At 43.7% G+C, this 24,901-nt stretch overlaps 1 protein-coding gene across 1 annotated transcript; it reads right to left on the bottom strand.

The window, feature by feature from the left end:
* Positions 1-442: 442 nt before the first annotated feature.
* LOC109903471 (adseverin-like) lies at positions 443-15,710 on the bottom strand. Its single transcript, XM_031788788.1, has 16 exons — positions 15,395-15,710; positions 12,221-12,375; positions 10,219-10,380; positions 9,470-9,619; positions 9,182-9,274; positions 8,935-9,067; positions 8,719-8,807; positions 8,327-8,542; positions 7,938-8,059; positions 7,735-7,825; positions 4,622-4,792; positions 4,189-4,366; positions 3,731-3,849; positions 3,546-3,623; positions 3,390-3,450; positions 443-1,966 (listed from the first exon to the last, which is right to left on the bottom strand). The coding sequence occupies exons 1-16, from the start codon at positions 15,585-15,587 to the stop codon at positions 1,797-1,799; spliced, it is 2,181 nt and encodes a 726-aa protein (XP_031644648.1). The 5' UTR covers positions 15,588-15,710; the 3' UTR covers positions 443-1,796.
* Positions 15,711-24,901: the final 9,191 nt, after the last annotated feature.

Below are 24,901 nucleotides of genomic sequence, written 5' to 3'. Positions count from 1 at the left end.
TTCAAATCATGTCCAATCAATTGAATTTACCACAGGCGGATTCCAATCCAGTTATAGAAACATCTCAAGGATGATCAAATGTAAACAGGATGCACCTGAGCTTAATATAGAGGTTCATAGCATAGCGTCTGAATACTTATGTAAATTAGGTTCTGTTTTTAATACATTTCTAAACATTTCTAAAAACCTGTTTTCACTTATGTCATTATGGGGTATTGTGTGTAGATTGCTGAGGAAATTGTTTTATTGAATCAATTTTAGAATAAGGCTGAAGGCACTGCGGCAGGTAACTTAGATTGGAAACTACATCAAACCACCTCCATGGCAATCACGCCTGTTCACAAAACTATGTGGAGATGTGGGGCCTGAGCATGACAATGTCTTATTTCACACAGAGGCTTGGTGGTTATCGAGGGGGGTTTTCGCAGTGAGAGAGGAAATGTTGTCATTCACAATGGATTTAATGTGTGTCCTTGCCTATTTAAGAGACATTTTGGTCAAATGAACGCCAGCATACAGGGGAAATAGAAAACGTTCTACAGACGAGTGACCAAATCAGTGGATTCAGAGGAAAGGACTCTTTAGAGCAACGAACCGGAGCAACTCCTTTCTAGGGAGTTTTTCCTAGCTACCGTGCTTCTACACCTGCATTGTTTGCTGTTTGGGGTTTTAGGCTGGGTTTCTGTACAGTACTTTGTGACATCAGTTGATGTAAGAAGGCTTTATAAATACATTTAATTGATTGATTTCGAGTCTTTCAAAAGCAAACCATGCTCTCATCTGCATTAAAACCAAATATCGACCCAGGTTGGATGTGTCAGCAGGGATGAGCACAGTCTGAGCGTGACCACTGTTGACCAAGCCCCCTGACTATGAGATGCTCCGATGAGACATTCATCTAGCACACCCATCTCATTAGTGATGGGGATGTTAGAGACATTATATGTCAGATTAATTTGCCATTGACTGTCATAGCCTCCCATTAAAAGTATGTTAGAATGTTTTTCAATTGTCTGCCACAGAGTCAAATAAGAAAAGTTAACATTGGCTGTGTTTTTCACACGGTTGGGGTCACAAGAATATTCAGATATCAAAACGGTGTTGTGGGCCAAAAATGTTGGGATCCCCTGGGTTAGACTTTTAGCCTCGTAATTACCAGACTGATGATCAAATCCTTCACATAAGCTCGCGAGGCTAGGCTAGATTTGAGAACAACTTCAGAAATGTGAAATTAGAAGAAAAACTCTCAGCAGGCTTTACGCATTTTCTATCATAAAAAACCAAATAGCAACATTCATTTCCAGACAGTTATAGAAGTCCAAATGTAAAGACCTGCATTCAAATCAACATAATATATCATATATTTTCGGGTTTCATTTTTTTTTTTAAACAACAAAGATGTCCAAGCAGTGCACATCAGACGATGTCCCGTGTGCTCAGCTGGTAGAGCATGGTGCTTGCAATGCCAGGGTTGTGGGTTTGATTCCCACGGGGGACCAGCAAGAAAAAAGAAAAGAACGTATGCACTCGCTACAGTATGTTGCTTTGGATAAGAGCATCTGCTAAATGACTCAAATGTCAAATAAAATGACACATAGCAGGCCTAAAAGTAAAGCAAACCAATACAAATACAAGTGAAGTACTTTGTGCTTCCTTAGCCCAACACTAGTCCATGAATGTCTAGTTAACCCTCATTTCACACTAGTATCTGTAAACCCTTGGCTGAATACAGAGGGAATGTTATAAATGTCTAAACTGTGTTATTACAGTGTTATAACTGTTGGGATTCATTTATGCTAAATCTGCAGTGTCTTCATGGTCCTGGCCACGGTGTGTGAGTCCCAGCGTGCCATGTCCCAGCCCAGGAACCACCCTGTGAAGGTGGGGGGTTCATGACCCTGCTTCACCATCACTATGGCGGTCCTCTTATCCCGAACCCCCGGATCCGTCTCTATGTATGTCTTGGCTGTAAGGAAGGGAGCACATAGACACTGGTCAATCAATGGGATAAACCCTAGTGTATTTGAAGTGGGAACACACTCTTTTCTGAGTGTACAAAACAGACAGGAACACTTTCCTAATATTGAGTTGCCCTCCCCTTTGCCCTCAGAACAGCCTCGGTTCGTAGGGGCATGGACTGTACAAGGAATCAAAAGCGTTCCACAGGGATGCTGGCCCATGTTGACTCCAATGCTTCCCACAGTTGTATCAAGTTGGCTGGATGTCCTTTGAGTGGTGGACCATTCTCGATACACACAGGAAACTGTTGAGTGTGAAAAACCCAGCAGCGTTGCAGTTCTCGACACAAACCAATGTGCGTGCCGCCTACTACTATATCAAGTTCAAAGGCAGTTATATCTTATGTCTTGCCACTCTGAATGGCACACATACACAATCCATATCTCAATGCTCATCTCCACTGATTGAAGAAGATTCAACAAGTGATATCAATAAGGGATCATAGCTTTTTCACCTGGATTTACTTGATCAGTCTTTGTCATGGAAAGAGCATGAATGTTTTGTACACTCAGTGTATATTAAAAGGGAAATACTGATATACACTAATATATATATATACACACTACCGTTCAAAAGTTTGGGGTCACTTAGAAATATCCTTGCTTTTGAAAGAAAAACTATTCAATTCAATTCAATTAAAATATCAAATTGATCAGAAATACAGTGTAGACATTGTTAATGTTGTAAATGACTATTGTAGCTGGAAACCGCAGATTTTTAATGGAATATCTACATAGGCGTACAGAGGCCCATTATCAGCAACCATCACTCCTGTGTTCCAATGACACGTGGTGTTAGCTAATCCAAGTTTATCATTTGAAAAGGCTAATTTATCATTAGAAAACCCTTTTGCAATTATGTTAGCACAGCTGAAAACTGTTGTTCTGATTAAAGAAGCAATAAAACTGGCCTTCTTTACACTAGTTGAGTATCTGGAGCATCAGCATTTGTGGGTTAGTTTACAGGCTCAAAATGGCCAGAAACAAAGAACTTTCTTCTGAAACTCGTCAGTCTATTCTTGTTCTGAGAAATGAAGGATATTCCATGCGAGAAATTGCCAAGAAACTGAAGATCTTGTACAACGCTGTGTTCTACTCCCTTCATAGAACAGCGCAAACTGGCTCTAACCAGAATAGAAAGAGGAGCAGGAAGCTCCGGTTCACAACTGAGCAAGAGGACAAGTACATTAGAGTGTCTAGTTTGAGAAACAAATGCCTCACAAGTCCTCAACTGGCAGCTTCATTAAATAGTACCCGCAAAACACCAGTCTCAACGTCGACAGTGAAGAGGCGACATATTAAACTATACATTAAACTTACTATATGAAAAATTAACTACCATATACACACAAGACAAAGACCAAAACTCACCAGATTTTACAGATTCAGTTTTCTCAACTTCATTGGCATCTTTGCCAATCCAGATAAACACCTATCACAAAACATTAACATCAATATAATTCAACCTCCATAGAGGTAAAAATGGGCTGAACATTTTAATTTGGGGAAGGGTAACAAGCTCCATACCTGATCCCAGACGTCCAACAGCATCACGTCATCCTCTGCCAGGTCCTCCTGACTGAACTCTCCTGGAACCTCCTCAATCTGTAGACAGCATTTATAATCTATCTAGCTAGCTATCTATTTGCGTGTGTGTGTGTGTGTGTTTGCGTGCGTGTGTGTGTGGGTGAGCATGTGTGTGTGGTACTCACTATGAACCTGCCAGTCTTGTTGGAGCAGGCGAACAGGCGAGGTTGTTGAGTGCGGCTACTCTCCAGTCTCTCTGATGTCTGGTACTCCTTCTTCCCCCCTAACGCTGCCCAGAGGTCCGCTACAACCAAACATAACACATCTGCTTGAGTTTCTGTGCATCTTGAACTGGTCATATTCATTTTAGGACTAAAATCCTCAATCTGCCTCAAAACTTTCCTTGTCTCAGTGTGACCCCTGGTGACTGTCCTGAGTACTACATCACACATCATTATAATGGTGCCATATCAGGGCCCATATTCATAAAGCTTCTCAGAGCAGCAGTTCTGATCCAATAGCAGGACCCTGTCCATATACTCTTACTTATTATGAGTTTAAAGGAAAACTGGTACTGGATTAGTACTCCTCCCCTGAGACACTTTCTGAATATGGGCCCAGGCCAAGGAATCTGTGTTCTCACCTGGTTCCTGTCCCTCTACGATGCGTTGTGTCTGACACTTCAGCACCTGACTCAGGTACCGGGCTCCCCGCTCCTCGTCCTCGATGGCGCCCTTACCCACCCACAGGTAGCTCTGCCCCGCGGGCATCTTCAGCAGGTAGGCATCGTTAGAGTTCAGGCTGCCAGCCTCCACCTCCACCTACCACAACACACAACACACAACAGACAACAGACAAGGCAACTGGGATCTAGTGGTGAGAATAAAAGCTGAGGAAATGCTGCCCTCCATCTAGATGACAGGAAACCACAAACGAGCATCAGAAATGTCATTTAGCATGATCGGTGCATAAACCCTTTTCAGAAAAATGTGTAAACTCCATTTATGTGTGTTTACCTTCCATCACTGCCAATGAAACAATCATAGGTGTGTGTCTGTGTGGGAGAACATTCTAACCTCTGCGATGCGTGTGATGGTGCCCAGGTTACGTCGGACCTGAAACAGGCGTGTGGGGGCCGCAGGTGCCTGGCCTCCGATGCGTGAGGTACCACTCTTGTACACGATGAGGGGCTTGTCTTTGAACAGACTCAGGAGATGGGCAGGCTCTTTACCTTGGGACACTCTCACCTAGGAAACCAAAATAGATTATTAACGCATATGCAATTTGGTACAGGAGGTCATGGATAGCGAAGCCATAGCTGGAGGGCAAGGTAGAGACCTATGTTGTACAGACAGTCATTAGGGGGCACTATAACACATATACAGTGGGAGATTCTCATTTGGCCAAAAAGAACGTCCTCTCCTGGACTCCTCTGTCCTCTCTCCTCCATGACCCAGAAACTGATAAGTGGTCAATTCGTTAGTAGGCAAACGAAGGCGTCTGCTCCACTCCTCAATTACCTTTTTTGACAGAGGATGCACAAGAGCATCCTCACGGCATCTAGCACAGAAGTGTTTTACAATATGCCACACCCCTTTGAATCAGCTGTTGTTTTCTTGATGGAGAAAAGCATGCACACATTTAAAAACAATACTCTACTTAATGTTTATCTATAAAATATCTGCCACAACTAGCTACATTTGTTGTATCACTTTACACATTTATTTTGGGAATCCTCCCCTGTAAACATCATTTTGAAAGTTTGGGCTAAAAGGTTCCATCTGTATTTTTGTCCAAATTCAGCTATTGACATAGCTTTGTTCTGTTCAATGTTTATCTACATAATTGAAGTTGAAGTCGGAAGTTTACATAGACTTAGGTTGTAGTCATTAGAACTAGTTTTTCAACCACTCAACAAATTTCTTGTTAACAAACTATAGTTTTGGCAAATCTACTTTGTGCATGACACAAGTAATTTTTCCGACAATTGTTTGCAGACATATTATTTAATTTATAATCTACTGTATCACAATTCCAGTTTACATACACTAAGTTTACATACACTAAGTTGACTGTGACTGTTGACAGCTTGGAAAATTCCAGAATATGATGTCATGGCTTTAAAGCTTCTGATAGACTAATTGACATAATTTGAGTCAATAGGAGGTGTACTTGTGGATGTATTTCCAGCCTACCTTCAAACTCAGTGCCTCTTTGCTTGACATCATGGGAAAATCAAAAGAAATCAGCCAAGACTACAGAAAAATAATTGTAGACCTCTGCAAGTCTGGTTCATCCTTGGGAGCAATTTCCAAACACCTGAAGGTACCACGTTCATCTGTACAAACAATAGTATGCAAGTATAAACATCATGGGACCACGCAGCCGTCATACTGCTCAGGAAGGAGATGTATTCTGTCTCCTAGAGGTGAACGTACTTGTGAAAAGTGCAAATCAATCCCAGAACAACAGCAAAGGACCTTGTGAAGATGTTAGAGCAAACAGGTACAAAGTATCTATATCCACAGTAAAATGTGTCCTATATCGACATAACCTGAAAGGCTGCTTAGCAAGGAAGAAGCCACTGCTCCAAAACCGCCATAAAAAAGCCAGACTACGATTTGCAACTGCACATGGGAACAACGATCATACTTTTGGGGGAAATGTCCTCTGGTCTGATGAAATTGAATTAGAACTGTTTGGCCATAATGACCATCGTTATGTTTGGAGGAAAAAGGGGGAGGCTTGCAAGCCGAAGAACACCATCCCAACCGTGAAGCACGGGGATGACAGCATCATGTTGTGGTGGTGCTTTGCTGCAGTAGGGACTGCAGGAGGCACTTCACAAAATAGATGGCATCATAAGGTAGGAAAATTGTGGATATAGTGAAGCAACATCTCAAGACATCAGTCAGGAAGTTAAAGCTTGGTCGCAAATGGGTCTTCCAAATGGACCCCAAGCATACTTGCAAGCAAAGTTGTGGCAAAATTGCTTAAGGACAACAAATTCAAGGTATTGGAGTGACAATCACAAATCCCTGACCTCAATCCTATAGAGAATTTGTGGGCAGAACTGAAAAAGCGTGTGCAAGCAAGGAGGCCTACAAACCTGACTCAGTTACACCAACTCTGTCAGGAGGAAGGGGGCAAAATTCACCCAACTTATTGTGGAAGGCTACCCGAAACGTTTGACCCAAGTTAAACAATTTAAAGGCAATGCTACCAAATACGAATTGAGTGTATGTAAACTTCTGATCCACTGGGAATGTGATGAAAGAAATAAAAGCTGAAATAAATCATTCTCTCTACTATTATTCTGGCATTTCACGTTCTTAAAATAAAGTTGTGATCTTTTCTGACCTAAGACGGAATTTTTACTCTGATTAAATGTCAGGAATTGTGAAAAACTGAGTTTAAATGTAAGGTTTAAATGTAAGGTTTATGTAAACTTCCGACTTCAACAGTAGCACTGTAAATTCCCCCAATTCATGTAATTAAGTTTAAAATAATACAAGATAAAAATAGCTGATACCATGCAAAACAATGAGTGGTTGGAACTTTAAAAACCAAACATCTCAGAATCATCTTTTTGCAGATAGAACCTTACAGTCTTACTCTCTTGGTTTGCTTGATGATGCACGAGTGGAGAAGGAGAGTCTCATTTCATACAAGTGAATTTGTTTCCACATTTCCATTCCTCCCCTCCTCTTGATTACCTTTCAACTTTTTCAAAAAATGGAGGGGACAAGAGAGTTAGTAAAACCAATTGAGAATCTCCCAGTGTCTCTCTACAAGCAGCACCCTGTGCTACCTGTTGGTCATAAATCGTTGAATCAGATTAAGGGATGCCAATTTCACATACAGAGAAAAGATTCCGTTCTGCCCCGAAGGCATGGAAAGTAAACCCTGATACGGCAGTCAAATTAGGGGATTTAATACACAGTAGACTGGAGAGAATAACATCCTCTAGTATCACACTTTACTGCTGTGATATAAAAAACATCAATTTACAAACTTTATACAGTTTTGACACATTTCCACCGAGGTGATCTGCTCCAACCTCTTCAGCCTCAGTGTGTGTGTGGTTGTCTTTCAGAGGGGTTGGGATAAAGCAGAACACACATTTCCATTGGACATTCATAGACATTGAACAATAAGAGATGCTCATCTTAATTTGGGTTAGTCCTACCTGAACTGCGTTCCCTCCCAGAGAGCGATCCAGCTCCACAGTTAGGAAGGCTGAAGCTGTGAGCTCATCTAGAGTGCTGCTAGCCCCCTGCCTGCCACAGGAAGTATTGGGATCAATCCATCCATCTACCCACCCATCCAACCAATCAACCAACCAACCAACCAATCTAATTGAATATATAAGTACAGGTGTACCAGACTGACCAGGTGTAGATGATCTGTCCTCTCTGATATGTATAGAGGATGATGTAACAGTCTCCTCCATAGAACTGACCATACGTCTTTGGGTCAACTGGGACGCGACCACTGCTCTCCACTCTGAAGATCTGGAACATGAAACATGCATCTGGCTGGTTATTCTACTATCATTTGTTTAACAATCTATGTGATTGGGATTGTCAGTGGAATAAAACACCTGACTCATTTGTACATTAGCATGTATTAGCATATATGCTTATTCACTCCTTGTAACACTTGCGTAACGAGGAAGCTTGCCTGATACCCGAAGGCCTGTGTTAGTGTCCCGACCTATAGCTTAGACCTTAGCTCAGTGGGCTAACCACGTCTTGTGGTGGTAACACTTGGTCCTGTACCTGAGTGTCCCCTGTGCCGTCGTCCACCATGTTATGCTGGGCTGCCATGCTTTGGGACTCATGGAGCTTGGAGGCATCGAACTCCACCTGGTGTATCTTAGCAATCCTCTCGGTCACAAATACTTTCCCGAACCCCTCGCTCTGGTTCTTATCCCTCCACCCCTGGAAGAACTGTTTGAAGATAGGAGTCTCCCCACCCTCTGGAAGTACCTGGATCTGGAGATAAAGAGTTGTTCCTATGAACGTCAGGGTTGGAGATCAACTCCCCTTCAGTCCCGATCAGTTTAGCAGGACGTGAACTGACATGATATTTGAGTCACGAGTTGATTCAACCAAATGATTCAAACATAGCAATTATGACTGATGCTAGATGTATGATAACGAGCATGCACCTGTGTGTTAGGTGGGTAGCCCATCTGCTTGATGAAGCCCTCAGCAGTCTTCATGGCAGTCTTCCTCTCGCTGGGGTTGGCGTTACGGCCTTTATGGGTGATGTTGGATGATTCATGCAGAAGAAGAGGTACATAAAAGGTGGGAGGTATAAAAGGATGAGGGATGAATTTAGATGATTTGTCAAGATAAAGATGTTCAGCAGTTTAAATACGTACCTTTCCAGATGAAGATCATCCTGCTCTTCCCGTGGTCCAGGATGAAGCACTCGTCAGACAGCAGATGGCTCTGAGAGAACGGGTTCTCCTCTGAGACCAGGGTCACCTGCATCGCTCCGGATGCATCAGATACCTGGAAGGAACAACAACGAGATGAGTTTGAATGTGTGTGTGTGTGTGTGTGTGTGTGTGTGTGTGTGTGTGTGTGTGTGTGTGTGTGTGTGTGTGTGTAAGAGTGTGACCATACCATGTAGAGTTTGGCCATCTTCCTGTTGGAGATATCTGCCACCATATCGTCATTGTCATCACCTTCTGGTAGATTTGGCTTGTTGCCGAGGACCTGTTAGGGTTGACAGGTAAAAACACAAAGACAAAAACCACGAAGATAACATTGACAATGGAGATAGCGAAATGATGGCACACAAAAGTAGATTACTTAACTGTCATACAGTTTTGCAGCTAATTTCAATTCAAGAGTACAAACACTAGACTAGGGAATGAAAGTTAAATGTTGTGTTGAATGAACATCTGTCACCTCAGTTAACGTAGACGGCTCTCTCCCTTCCTCCACGACAACCAGTTTTGCTCGGCCATTCCTCTCATTGTCACGGATACCGGCAGCCACCTGTGCTGCCTTCAGGAGCTCAAACTTGTTGCACTCTGAACCGCACCACTGGTAGATAACCTAGAGACAGGTAACAGATATGGTTCAGTTGGAAAGAGGACTGTTGCACACTTTTTGAAGTTCCAGGTGCATAAAGGCTTTAGCTTCGAGGGCTAACTAACACAATCTTGTGGCAATCAGACAACCCCAGTTCAAAACCAGTGGGTCACTGTTGGGTCACCACAGGGTCACTGCTTCTGGCAATATTCAAACAGAAGAGAATAGCTTTCGAATTTAATTAGGTAAACTTATTATCTTGATACCCACCTTAAGTCAACATACCACAGGCCTTCATATGTTTGGGATTTAATAAGAACTCAAGCCGAACTGACAATGTTTGTGTTTCAGCAGAATTTGAAGTTTGCTTATACAGTGAAGTCTAGGCAATGAGTCAGATTTCTCAGGATAGTGACAGTCAAACAAATTAACTGTTGTTACAGGGCCACTGAGGGCACTACGATATGTGCCATGAAAGTCTGGACCTCTTGGCAGAGGCAGTGTTACTACCATAGACACTATATCATTGATACATGTTCTATATCTAGGGAGGCCAGAGTACAATCTACCGATCCATCAATTACTTAATCAGTCAATCGGTAGATCAATCAATCAAAACATACTGCTCCCAGGTCCACGATGAAGCAGTCCCCTCTGTTGAAGCTGGACCAGTTGAGGGTGACCTCGGTTGCCCTGACGACACGGCGACCTTTGATGTGGAATAGTCTCAGAGCTGACAGGTCGTTGGTGACCACGTGATGGAACCCAGAGGCCACGCCTCCGGCCTAGAATAGAACAGGATATAATAGAATAGAATAAAATAGAGTAGAATAGAAAAGAGTAGATTAGGATAGAATACTTTATTGCCCTCAAGAGGGAATTTAATACATACGTATTATACATCACATACAAAACAAGGTACACAGTTACGTAGTACCCAACACAAACATCCCTGAAACAACATACAAAAGGAAATGTCAGGGCCTATAAGTATCCTATGAGGTTGAACAAGGGTAGCGTGTCAAGTATTTCCTTCTAGTGATTAGGCAATATTACGGAAAACCACAAAATGTTCAGGACCAAGAAAACAAACAACGTGTGGAACACAGAACTGTTTTCCTTTTCCCTCTACACCAAGCTCCTTTTCCCTCTACACCAAGCTCCTTTTCCCTCTACACCAAGCTCCTTTTCCCTCTACACCAAGCTCCTTTTCCCTCTACACCAAGCTCCTTTTCCCTCTACACCAAGCTCCTTTTCCCTCTACACCAAGCTCCTTTTCCCACTACACCAAGCTCCTTTTCCCTCTACACCAAGCTCCTTTTCCCTCTACACCAAGCTCCTTTTCCCTCTACACCAAGCTCCTTTTCCCTCTACACCAAGCTCCTTTTCCCTCTACACCAAGCTCCTTTTCCCTCTACACCAAGCTCCTTTTCCCTCTACACCAAGCTCCTTTTCCCTCTACACCAAGCTCCTTTTCCCTCTACACCAAGCTCCTTTTCTCTCTACACCAAGCTCCTTTTCCCTCTACACCAAGCTCCTTTTCCCTCTACACCAAGCTCCTTTTCCCTCTACACCAAGCTCCTTTTCCCTCTACACCAAGCTCCTTTTCCCTCTACACCAAGCTCCTTTTCCCTCTACACCAAGCTCCTTTTCCCTCTACACCAAGCTCCTTTTCCCTCTACACCAAGCTCCTTTTCCCTCTACACCAAGCTCCTTTTCCCTCTACACCAAGCTCCTTTTCCCTCTACACCAAGCTCCTTTTCCCTCTACACCAAGCTCCTTTTCCCACTACACCAAGCTCCTTTTCCCTCTACACCAAGCTCCTTTTCCCTCTACACCAAGCTCCTTTTCCCTCTACACCAAGCTCCTTTTCCCTCTACACCAAGCTCCTTTTCCCACTACACCAAGCTCCTTTTCCCTCTACACCAAGCTCCTTTTCCCTCTACACCAAGCTCCTTTTCCCTCTACACCAAGCTCCTTTTCCCTCTACACCAAGCTCCTTTTCCCTCTACACCAAGCTCCTTTTCCCTCTACACCAAGCTCCTTTTCCCACTACACCAAGCTCCTTTTCCCTCTACACCAAGCTCCTTTTCCCTCTACACCAAGCTCCTTTTCCCTCTACACCAAGCTCCTTTTCCCTCTACACCAAGCTCCTTTTCCCTCTACACCAAGCTCCTTTTCCCTCTACACCAAGCTCCTTTTCCCTCTACACCAAGCTCCTTTTCCCTCTACACCAAGCTCCTTTTCCCTCTACACCAAGCTCCTTTTCCCTCTACACCAAGCTCCTTTTCCCTCTACACCAAGCTCCTTTTCCCTCTACACCAAGCTCCTTTTCCCTCTACACCAAGCTCCTTTTCCATCCCATGAGTCACTGTTGCTGCCCATGGTCAGGGTCAAACAAAACGTTGCAACAAGTGATTATTGAATAGAAGACCTTCAGCATATGATGCCCAGGGTCTGACATGTAAAATGTGGCAAATGGAATGAATGTTCACTGCTAAAAAATAAGTGTGCGTTCTGGTTCAGTATAACACCATATACTCTAGTAGTAAATAGCAGTAACACAGATAAAGGAACAAATCTAATATTAGTGAAATAAAATGCATCAGTAAAACAATACCGTACTTTGTATGTGATGCCTCCCTTGAAGTATCGTGTGAAGGCGGTGGACTCGAACCCCTGCAGTTCTCGGTACTGGACAGGCTTCCCTCCTAGGAAATCATCCAGCTGAACAGTAAAGATGGCCGCCGCCGTGCTCTCGTCCTGGCTGCACTCCTTACCTGAGGAGAGAGCATGAGTGGTACAGCACTTAAATACAATATGATAAATGTTAGTATGAAATGAGAGACTGTTCAAGTTTAGACAGAGGAACTTTAGCACAACTTCAGCACAAACTGCCTGGTTGATGTTATGACTCTAATGCTCATAGTATGCTTTATTTTAGTGCTTTAATGCATTTTCACTCTGCAACAGAGTCTACCAGCTTTGCATGTTGCCATTGTAAATGTATGGGTGGCTGTACACCACCCATACATTACAACAACGTACTGTAGTTCAGGCAGTAGGATGCTCTCTCATCCATTTATATGCAGACGATACAGTATTATACTCAGCTGGCCCCTCCCAGGATTTTGTGTTAAACGCACTACAACAAAGCTTTCTCTGCCCTTAACCTTGTTCTGAACACCTCCAAAAAAAAGGTCATGTGGTTTGGTAAGAAGAATGCCCCACAGGTGTGATTATTACATCTGAGGGTTTAAAGCTTGAGGTAGTCACCTTATACAAGTACTTGGGAGTATGGCTAGACAGTACACTTCTCTCAGCACATATCAAAGCTGCAGGCTAAAGTTAAATCTAGACTTGGTTTCCTCTATCGTAATTGCTCCTCTTTCACCCCAGCTGCCAAACTAACCCTGATTCAGATGACCATCTTACCCATGCTATATTACGGAGATGTAATTTATAGATTGCAGGTAACGGTGCTCTATAGCGGCTAGATGTTCTTTACCATTCGTCCATCAGATATGCAACCAATGCTCCTTATAGGACACATCACTGCACTCTATACTCCTCTGTAAACTGGTCATCTCTGTATACCCGTCGCAAAACCCACTGGTTGATGCACATTTATAAAACCCTCTTAGGCGTCACTCCCCCCTGTCTGAGATATCTACTGCAACCCTCATCCTCCACCCGTTCTGCCACTCACATTCTGTTAAAAATCCCCAAAGCACACACATCATTGGGTCGCTCCTCTTTTCAGTTCACTGCAGCTAGCGACTGGAACGAGCTGCAACAAACACTTTCTTCATTCAAAGACTCAATCATGGACACTCTTACTGACAGTTGTATCTGCTTCGCGTTATGTATTATTGTCTCTACCTTCTTGACCTTTGTGCTGTTGTCTGTGCCCAATAATGTTTTTATTTCCCAATAATGTTTGTACCATATTTTGTGCTGCTACTGTACCATGTTGTGCTGCTGCCATGTTGTGTTGCTACCAAGTTGTTGTCATGTGGTGTTGCTACTGTACCATGTTGTGTTGTCATGTGTTGCATGCGCTGTCAGGTCTCTCTTTATGTAGTGTTGTGGTGTCTCTCTTGTCGTGATGTGTGTTTAGTCCTATATTTGTTATTTTAAATCCCAGCCCTGTCCTTGCACAAGGCCTTTTGCCTTTTGGTAAATAAGAATTTGTTCTTAACTGACTAGTTAAATAAAGGTTAAATACAAAATAAACACCACTACAGAGGTTTAATCTCAGGATCTGGCATCCTGTTCGGGATACCTTGAAGGCCTCATGGTTAACAGTCCATGTCATACCAAGTCACAATGAGGAAGAAATTAAAGCCCATAGCAGCAAGCAGAATGGCAAGGAAACCTATCGGAGGTCCATTAGTGTCGTTTCTGGTTAATGATTCATGATGATGATGATGGGGGGATGCGGGAGGAGAGGAAGGACAACCTAACATCTTAGTGGTGCTATTGATGTTTGTATTCAGATGGGATTTGGTGAGTGGGGAGAGAGAGAGCGAGAGAGAGAAGTGTCAAGGAAGGAAGCTAGTGTTACAGATCAGTAGACTTGACATGCATGGTTCCATAGCTCCACCACAACAGCTGTACAACACCATGTTTCTACAATAATCTACCTTAATCTGACAGTACTCTCAGGTAGTGTGTACTCTGAGACAGCTGAACAGAGTAGTTACTCAAAGGTTCATGAAACGCCTTGATTATTTTCCAGAGTGGCTATAGTCCTGATAGGAAGGGAAAACATCACCGTCCCATGATGTGTGCAAAGATGACTGATATAGTTTACGACCTCTACCTGGAATGTCCTTATCTCAGAATCTTAAAATCTGAGAATTGTCCAGGAAGCGTCAGGATATGGCAACTCGCCTGGCCTTTAACCAGATCATCACTTTTGTTTCCTACTTCAGGCAAAACTTTCTTTTAGCTCAGCTGATGACAAAATTGGTTGACTTTCTTCTGTCTACAGTAACAGACAACAGCACCTCGAGGGCTCACACAGTTGTGAAATGACAGTGACACTACTATGGGGGACAATAACACATACACTGAGTGTACGAAACATTAGGAACACCTCTTCTTCCTTGACATAGACAGGCCAGGTGAATCCAAGTGAAAGCTATGATCCCTTATTGATGTCACTTGTTAAATACACTTCAATCAGTGTAGATGAAGGGGAGGAGACAGGTTAAAGAAGGATATTTTAGCCTCGAGACAATTGAGATATGGATTACGTATGTGTGCCATTCAGAGTGTGAATGGGCACAGAGTATTAACTGAAACATTTAACTGAAAACCACATAATAGTGATTATTGTATCCATTTCTCAACCATCTTTCTCAACATCGTTAGCATCCTATATCTGAATTTGTGGTGTCACCATTCCTTCTCCAATACAAGCCAAACCATCTCTCTGGTTCTGTCTTGTATGTACAACCTGTTCTTCTCCTATATGAATACATCTACACAGATATGATCCTATGACGAACTGAATGTGTTATAACACTGTTAGTACCATATGGCCTTTGATGCTAAGTTGTTTTGGTTGTTTTTGTTGTTATTAATGTTAATGACAATATTATGATAAAATGATGCTGTTGATTTCAGCCTGTAGATATAAAACGTTAACATCTATGAGGCACTCCCTAAAATATGTTCACATTCATCTCCAATGTTTGATAAGCCTCCGTCAGTAAACAAATCATCCAGCATGTGACATCCTGCTGAACAGCCTGAGGAAACACGCACTAAAGCACACACACACTCTCTCACCCAGCCAGTAGTGCAGATCGTAGAAGCAGCTATCCCGCTGTTTGACAGTGTGGAGGACCACATACGCGTCCCCAACATAGAAGTTCCCGTGCAGGTTCTCAGGCACAGGGACCAGCTCCATCTTCTCTATCCTCCATATCTGGAGACCGGCTGCCTTGCCTGCCTTGTCAAACTCCCTGTGGTAGAGCACCATGGTTCCTTTGGTTGTCTGATAGCAGAAGAGGGACGGCTGGATGTGGATCCCAGGTGTGGTGAGATGAGCGTAGGGTGAGAGAGGAGCTCGGAGTGCTGCTCTGTTCTCTGTTTGGTCATGGGGAGGAGTGAGTCAATAGCAGCAGTGTGCAGGGCTATAAGTTGGAGGCTGAGAAGGGGTGGGTGTGTCTTAGATGCTGCCAAAGTACACACACACACAAACACAGTCTGTGTGTTGGTTTTTACACTTGTTTTTACTATACATGCATATTACTGTCTCTATTCACACTCAGTGTTTCCAGTTAAGGTGCTGCTCTAATAAATGTATCACATCATAATATTAGGCTTTAAATAACTTGCATTCAGATCGATAGAGATGTGTCACGATCGTCGTACGGAGCGGACCAAAATGCAGCGTGGTATGTGTTCATGATGATTTTTTAATTAAAGAAAGCACTGAACACTGAATACAAAACAATAAACGAATAACAACCGTGACGCTATAATGAGAACTGTGCTGACACAAGCAACTAACATAGACAATCACCCACAACTCACAATGACCCACAAGCCACAATGACAAAACAGGCTACCTAAATATGGCTCCCAATCAGAGACAATGACTAACACCTGCCTCTGATTGAGAACTATATCAGGCCAAACACAGAAACAGACAAACTAGACATCCAACATAGAATGCCCACTCAGATCACACCCTGACAAAACAAAACATAGAAACATACAAAGAAAACTATGGTCAGGGTGTGACAAGATGTGTATCTTGTAGTTTCAACACAGCTCAGCAGTGTGTGGTTATTTGTCGCTGCACTTATGAATATAGAGAACCCGAAAAAAAAATCCCCACAATTGGATCAGTTGTTTAATATTAGACTGGTCTCTGAAGGTTATGGCTTAGGGGAGTTCAAGGTGTCTGCAATGGTATTCGAAACGTATAGATTTACCAGCCATACCTGCTCCATTCCAACACATTTCGCAAGCATTTTCCTCACAAGTCTTGAAATACTATGATAGTGTGTAGTACAACTACTCACTACTAACTACTACGTAAGTGTTCGATTACAAGACCGATCTGTTAATGTTGTGTAACAAATGTGTTTCGAGTATTGTTTTTTTCCCCTAAAAGTAATTTTATTTTCATGTCGGTGAAGATTGTGACCAGTTTCCACTTAGTGTCTATTAATGTGAGCGATAGAAGAGGAGGAGACAGTCAAGAGATGGATCCTTTATCATGGATTTATTTAGATTTATTATTTTTATTTAACCTTTTTTTAAATAAATTACCCAAATAAACTACCAAAAGGCAAAAAAGCCTCCTCTGGGGATGGGGGCTGGGATTAAAAATAATATATATATATAAATATAGGACAAAACACATCACGACAAGAGAGACAACACAACACTACATAAAGAGAGACCTAAGACAACAACATAGCAAGGCAGCAACTCATGACAACACAGCATGGTAGCAACACAACATGACAACAACATAGTAGCAACACAACATGGTAGCAGCACAAAACATGGTACAAACATTATTGGGCACAGACAACAGCACAAAGGGCAAGAAGGTAGAGACAACAATACATAACGCAAAGCAGCCACAACTGTCAGTAAGAGTGTCCATGATTGAGTCTTTGATCGAAAAGATTGAGATAAAACTGTCCAGTTTGAGTGTTTGTTGCAGCTCGTTCCAGTCGCTAGCTGCAGCGAACTGAAAAGAGGAGTAACCCAGGGATGTGTGTGCTTTGGGGACCATTAACAGAATGCGACTGGCAGAACGGGTCTTGCGACATGTATACAGAGAGTTTACAGAGTTTACAGAGGAGTATAGAGTGCAGTGATGTGTCCTATAAGGAGCATTGGTGGCAAATCTGATGGCCAAATGGTAAAGAACATCTAGCCACTAGAGAGTAACCTTACCTGCAATCTATAAATGACGTAATCTAGCATGGGTAGGATGGTCATATGAATCAGAGTTAGTTTGGCAGCTGGGGTGAAAGAGGAGCAATTACGATAGAGGAAACCAAGTCTAGATTTAACTTTAGCCTGCAGCTTTGATATGTGCTGAGAGAAGTGTACTGTCTAGCCATACTCCCAAGTACTTGTATAAGGTGACTACCTCAAGCTTTAAACCTTCAGATGTAGTAATCACACCTGTGGGGAGAAGGGCATTCTTCTTACCAAACCACATGACCTTTGTTTTGAGAAAGCTTTTTGGACACGAAGAAAGCTTTGTTGTAGAGCATTTAACACAAAATCCGGGGAGGGACCAGCTGAGTATAAGACTGTATCATCTGCATATAAATGAATGAGAGAGCTTCCTACTGCCTGAGCTATGTTGTTCATGTAAATTGAGAGGAGCGTGGGGCCTAGGACCGAGCCTTGGGGTACTCCCTTGGTGATTGGCAGTGGCAGAGACAGTATATTTTTTGACATTATACACTGCACTCTTTGAGAGAGGTGGTTAGCAAACCAGGCCAAGCAGGCTCAGAGACACCAATAGTCCTTAAGCCCATCACAAGAATGGAATGGTCTACCGTATCAAAAGCTTTGGCCAAGTCAATAAAAATAGCAGCACAACATTGCTTACAATGAAAGACAATGGTGACATAATTGAGGACCTTTAAGGTTACAGTGACACATCCGTAACCTGAGCGGAAACCAGATTGAATACCAGCGAGAATACTATGGACATCAAGAAAGCCAGTCAGTTGATTATTGCCAAGTTTTTCCAACACTTTTGATAAACAGGGAAAAACAGAAATAGGCCTATAACATTTAGGATCAGCTTAAAATGTTGGATGGGCAAGGAGGCATGGCTGAGTCAAATAGAAATCCTGACTTAATGAAGTGGTGATTAAAGAGCCCAGCCATGTGCTTCTTTTCAGTAACAACCACATCATCAACTTTAAGGGACATGGCCAGCTGTGAGGGTGGATGCAGTAGTGTGATTGCTCACAAAACCAGGATAAAAAAATCATGATTTGGGGGAGTTTACAACACTTAATAAATACATTATACAAAAGTATGTGGACACCCCTTCAAATGAGTGGATTTGGCTATTTCAGCCACACCCGTTGATGACAGGTTTATTAAATCGAACACACAGCCATATAATCTCCAGAGACACACATTGGCAGTAGAGCGGCCTTACTGAAGAACTCAGTGACTTTCAACGTGGCACCGTCACAGGATGCCACCTTTCCAACAAGGCTGTTTGTCAACTTCTTGCTGAGTGCTGAAGCGCGTCAAAATCGTCTGTCCTCAGCTGCAACACTCACTACTGAGTTCCAAACTGCCTCTGGAAGAAACATCAGCGCAAGAACTGTTCATTGGAAGCTTTATGAAATGGGTTTCCATGGCCAAGCAGCCACACACAAGCCCAAGATCACAATGCGCAATGCCAAGCGTCAGCTGAGGTGGTGTAAAGCTCGGCGCCATTGGACTCTGGAGCAGTGGAAACGTGTTCTCTGGAGTGATGGATCACGCCTCACTATCTGGCAGTCCAAAAGACAAATCTGGATTTGGACCATGACAGGAAATCACTACCTGCCCGAATCGATTGAGCCAACTATAAAGTTTGGTGGAGGAGGAATAATGGTCTGGGGCTGTTTTTCATGGTTCAGTCTAGGCCCTTGAAGGGAAATCTTAACGCTACAGCATACAATGGCATTCTAGACGATTCTATGCTTCCAACTTTGTGGCAACAGTTTGGGGACGGCCCTTTCCTAGGGCTTTCCTGTTTCAGCATGACAATGCCCCGGTGCACAAAGCAAGGTCCATACAGAAATGATTTGTCGAGATAGGTGTGGAAGAACTTGAATGGCCTGCACAGAGCACTGACCTCAACCCCATTGGACATCTTTGGGATGAATTGGAACACCGACTGTGAGCCAGGCCTCATTGCCCAACATCAGTGCCCGACCTCATTAATGGTCTTGTGGCTGAATGGAAGCAAGTGCCCGCAGCAATGTTCCAACATCTAGTGGAAAGCCTTCCCAGAAACATGGAGGCTGTTTCAACAGCAAAGGGGGGACCAATGCCCATTATTTTGGAATTAGATATTCGACGATCAGTTGTCCACATACCTTTGGTCATGTGTAGAATGGTCCTTTGGAGGAAGGATTGTTGACATATAGTTGATATTTGTATCTAAAAGCATAGTTGAGAAATAATCAAAGTTGGCATATTAATGACATTTTGGCCTCCTTTAAGTCTCCATAATATTTAATATGTAAGTGCTACAAATCAAAATTTGGTGTCATATGAAGATTTATCGCTTGCTCTAAGAGTAGCATTTTGATTTCAATAACAATGTTCATACATGAATTTATGAATATAGAAAAATATAAACATGAACATATGTTATTTGGGCAATTGTTCTATATATTGTTGAACATAATATTCTCTACGGGCATATCAAAGATGGACAGGGAAAATATACTACCTATCTCAGAAAATAAATAGAGCAAACAGTGCTGTTGCTTAGGACCATAAACAATATTTCAAACCACAGTGTCATGTGCTATCCTGTTTTTGGTGTGGATCCGATATCAAAGTGCAAGCTATGGGTGTCAATTATCTTGTTACACCAAAACATCAGTGTCACTTAACAATTCGCTCTTCAGCTTTACATTGTTATTTTCTCATAGCATGTTCTTTACAATGGTGGGGTAGGCTACAATGTTTATGTCAAGGTAGGCCATTTAGGGGAAGTTTACAAGAAGTAGTACCTTCAAATGTAGCGCAGTGTCACACCCTGACCTTAGAGATCCTTGAAATTCTCTATTTGGTCGGTCAGGGTGTGACTAGGGTGGGAAATCTATGTTTATATTTCTTTGTTGGCCGAGTATGGTTCCCAATCAGAGGCAGCTGTCTATCGTTGACTCTGATTGGGGATCATACTTAGGCAGCCCTTTTCTCCCACCTTCAGATGTGGGATCTTGTCTTTTTGCATGTTTGCACTCCATTTGTTGCATGTGTTTACACTCCATAGCTTTATGTTCGTTGAGTTGTTTATTGTTTTTGGTGGAACATTTATAATTAAAAGGAAAATGTACGCCTACCACGCTGCACCTTCGTCTTCATTTAACAACGGATATTACAGAAGATCCCACCAAAAACGGACCAAGCAACGTGGCCAGGATGAATGGACATGGGAGGACATCCTGAATGGAGACGGACCCTGGACGCGGGTTGGAGAGTACGCTGTTCAACGGAGCAGATGGTGGCAGCTAGAGAGGAACGGTGACGATACGAGGAATTAGAACAACAACGGAAGCCCGAGAGGCAGCTCCCCAAAAATTTTTTTAGGAGGGGGGCACATGGGGAAATTGGCGGAGGTAGGGTTTAGACCTGAGCCAACTCTTGGTGCTTACCGTGGAGAGCGTGTGACTGGTCAGGCACCGTGTTATGCGGTGATGCGCACGGTGTCACCTGTGAGCATTCACAGGCCGGTGCGCTCTGTGCCAGCGCCCTGCATTTGCCAGGCGGAAGTGGGCATCCAGCCAGGACGGGTTGTGCCAGCTCCATGCTCGAGACCTCCAGTGCGCCTCCACGGCCCAGTGTATTCGGTGTCTGCTCCACGCACCAGGCTCCAGTGCATCTCACCAGTCTGGTGAGACCTGTTCCGGTTCCACGTACCAGGCCTCCAGTATGTCTCCCCAGCCTGGTAAGACCTGTGGCAGCTCCACATACCAGGTTTCCAGTACGTCTCCTCAGTCCGGTGAGACCTATTCCGGCTCCACGTACGAAGCCTCTAGTGATGATCCATGGCACGAAGCCTCCAGTGATAATCCATGGCCCAAAGCCTCCAGTGATAATCCATGGCCCGGAGCCTCCAGTGATAATCCATGGCCCGGAGCTTGCAGTGAAAATCAAGGTCACGGAGCCTCCGGCGACAGTCCCCAGTCCAGAGCCTCCGGCGGCGGTTCCCGGTTCTGAACCTCCGGTGGCGATTCACGGTCCGGTTCCTCCAGCGACGATCCACGGTCCGGTTCCACAGAAGCGGAGGGATCAGTGTAGGGAGCGGGGGCTACGGCCCAAACCGGAGCCGCCACCGAGGGTAGATGCCCACCCGGACCCTCCCCTATAGGTTCAGGTTTGCGGCCGGGAGTTGTGGGATCTTGTCTTTGGTTGTTGCATGTGTTTACACTCCATAGCTTTACGTTCGTTGAGTTGTTTGTTTTTGGTGGAACATTTATAATTAAAAGGAAAATGTACGCCTACCACGCTGCACCTTGGTCTTCATTTAACGACAGATATTACACGCAGTAAAAGTCTGTGTTAGAGACAAAGACAGGCTGTGACCACTCCACCAGTTAGTGATGACGTGCAGTTAAACAAACAAGTTCTCAGTCGTGTCATCTGTTACAAGTATTTTAGATGGCTCATTATTAATCAATCATTTACTGGAATTCAATAACTTCTTACTGGCACTGTTTCAACGTAGAGAGGAACATCAACATCTGCTGGGAATTGGATCTTTGAGAGGTTTAATTCCTCCTTTTGTAAAGAACAGCTAAGACATCATAAATTCCAAACATCACCATACTGAATCTTACCCATTGAATAGGCATAACACTCGGTGCTCGACTTGGGTAGGAGCTTACAGGAGTTCCTACACCTCACATTTTCTAATGCTTGAGCCCCTATTCCTCTTCTAGGATATTAGTTAAGTATTGTGGAGCTCCTGCACCTAAATATAAACAGTACCAGCAAGCAAAATGAGTACCGGCACCTATTTCAGTCCATGTCAAGCACTGATATCTTATCTTGATATGTTATCATCATTGCTGCCTGATATCAATCGTAAATCCACCAACTACACTTCATCTCCCTGAGACATGGAGATATCAAAATGACTAACAGTGTGACGGTATGTACACTAGCTAATCTATTATGATGGTATTCTATTCTATTCTCTACAACAGATTATATAAAGTGCAAACAAATGTACGTTAGATTAGAATTAACAACAGCAGAGCGTTGCCTTTATTCCAAATGTTTATTGGTGAAAAATCCCAATACAATTTCCTGAGGTTATGGTTCCGTAGTCACTGTGTTTCCGTCAGTGAACATGTCCAGGTAGCGCTCCAGTGTGAAGTCCTCTCTGTCAGCCAGTGGGTTGTGCTCCAGGCAATATAACGTCATCCTGGCTGTCTGCTGCCTCAGTCTCTGGGCCTCTCTCTTCATTGGCTCCCTCTCTACACTCAGCACTAAAGGCTGAAGCTCTGGCTCTGGGGAGGAGGCAGGCTCAGGGGAAATATAGTCAGACTCCAAAAATTGGCTAACCACATTGTCAGGCAAGGCAATGTATTGGTCTTCCAAATGGTTGCCTGTATTGGTGTAGTCACCTGGCTGCAGGGGTTCTGGAGTTATAGCTAAAGGGTTGCCAAAACGGCTGTAGGTATTGGTGTAGTCGGAATCACCTGGCTGCTGAGGTTCTGGAGGGGCAGGATAGTGGTCCTCAAAATGGCCAACTGTATTGGTGTAGCTGGCATCACTGGGGTTCCCATGGGTGACCCAGTCGCAGTGGTTAGATGGTGTGAGTAACTCTGGAGTCTCTCTATAGACTGGGCTGACGTCAGGTCGCAGAAGGAGGAAGGAGGGTACGGGTAAGGGCGGAAGCTGCGGATGGGGGAACATGTTCATGAGGGTGGCATATTCTGAAAGGGTCATGTTGCTCAAAGCTTCCTCTGAGAGGTCTGGGTATCTTGGAACCCCTGAGAGCTCTTCCAACACTTCAGCGAGCAGGTCTTCCTCATCATTGCCCTCTGCTGGTAGGTAGAATAACCGCTCCAGTGCAGGCCCAACGGCATGTGTCTCCAGCAGAGATGAGGATATGTCAGATTGCTGAAAATCTCGGTTTAGTCGGTTAGCCTGGTTTCGGCTCCTACTTTTCACTGTTGCTTTTTTCACTTTGATGCTCTGTTTTTTCCCTTTATTCACTGCTCTCTTTCTCCTCATTTGATTCACATGTTGGTCAGACTCACTGTCAGTGTCTGTTAGTCCCTTAGTCCCTGTCTCATCCACCACCTCTACCCCGTCTTTCCTCAGCAGTGACATTATCCTCTTGTACTTCTCTGTAGTGCTGTGTTCTTGGCTGGTCCAATCAAAGCTGCCATGTGGGTTCCTCTGTTTAGGTGCAGCATGCTTCTTCTTCTTCTTTCTCTTCCTCTTGAGTGGCTCAGGAGACTCTGAACTCTGGCTCAAGTCTAAAACGTCCTGATGCTGGCTTGTCTCAGGTGTTTCAACAGGACCCATAGGAATAGTCTCCCTGTGTATCTCTGAAGTGATCAAGGCCAGCTGGTGAGGTGGGGAACCTTGGTACACAGGAAGACCGTGCCAGGAGGCCGATGGTGCTGCGTGGTACATCTGGTATACCCTACCTGCACTGTAAGGGGCAGCATTGTTCACAAGTAATGTCACTGCTGATCCTGCATACACAAAATGCAAAAATAAACTACAATATGTGTAATATACAATACTATTCGCAGAAACATTCTTTTCATATTCGCTGTCAAAGCAAAGGACCCAACCTGACACACGCACCACACACACGACAGGCTGGGAGCAGCATAGGGTCAGCTGGCGGTAAGTGCTTTGCCCCAGGGCACAATAGTCCTGGGTATAGAACATATTAATTTGAAGCCAGCTACTCTCTGGATGCAAATTCCTCCAGATTTCCCTGTTTGCTCTGGGATTCAAACTCTGGTTACTAGCCTGGTCCAGGATATATTGGTACTCTTGCTCCATTGCTGTCAAGCCAAACAACCTTGAGGCTACAGCCATGTTACAGCTCATCTGACAGTGTACAAGTCATTTACAATACAAGTTTGCATCAACATGTCATCAGTAATATCAACTTACCATGATCTAGCTGTAAGGCAAAAGAAAGATCCTCTTCCAAATTGGGCTGAAAGTGCATGGTTACCAACGTACCTTCAGCCACCTAGGGAAATTAAATGTACCAAATGTCACCGAAACAGGCTATTTATGCAGCAGGTGTTTGACGTCACATATGGTGTTTATGATGTAAAAACTGTCCCCACTGGCTGTCAACTGTCCCCATGGTAACATTGTGTGAGTTCACTTCTGCTCAGGAGACAAGTTTTGCAAATATGCAGTCAGAATTCCAGTATTATTACAAATCTATGGGTTCATGAGTGCATTGTGATGTCACACTGATTCATGTGCTAATTTGCATGTGAGTGTTCCATTTCTTACCAGTTCATGAGGTTGGTTAAATAAAAAGGCATGAACAAAGACAGAAGAAAATACAAGACAGACAAA

The sequence above is a fragment of the Oncorhynchus kisutch genome, linkage group LG14 (genome assembly GCF_002021735.2).
Source record: "Oncorhynchus kisutch isolate 150728-3 linkage group LG14, Okis_V2, whole genome shotgun sequence".
Classification (NCBI taxonomy): domain Eukaryota; kingdom Metazoa; phylum Chordata; class Actinopteri; order Salmoniformes; family Salmonidae; genus Oncorhynchus; species Oncorhynchus kisutch.
This window is presented reverse-complemented; position numbering and strand designations above follow the sequence as displayed.

What these genes read in the sequence shown, in the direction of transcription:
- LOC109903471 (XM_031788788.1), bottom strand. Translation starts at nt 15,587, where the DNA reads ATGGTGCTCTACCACAGGGAGTTTGACAAGGCAGGCAAGGCAGCCGGT. An exon ending in CGTAGAGGGACAGGAACCAG is followed by an intron (nt 3,850 to 4,188) that starts GTGAGAACACAG and finishes GTTTGGTTGTAG; the next exon opens with CGGACCTCTGGGCAGCGTTA. An exon ending in AACTGAATCTGTAAAATCTG is followed by an intron (nt 1,967 to 3,389) that starts GTGAGTTTTGGT and finishes CCTTCCTTACAG; the next exon opens with CCAAGACATACATAGAGACG.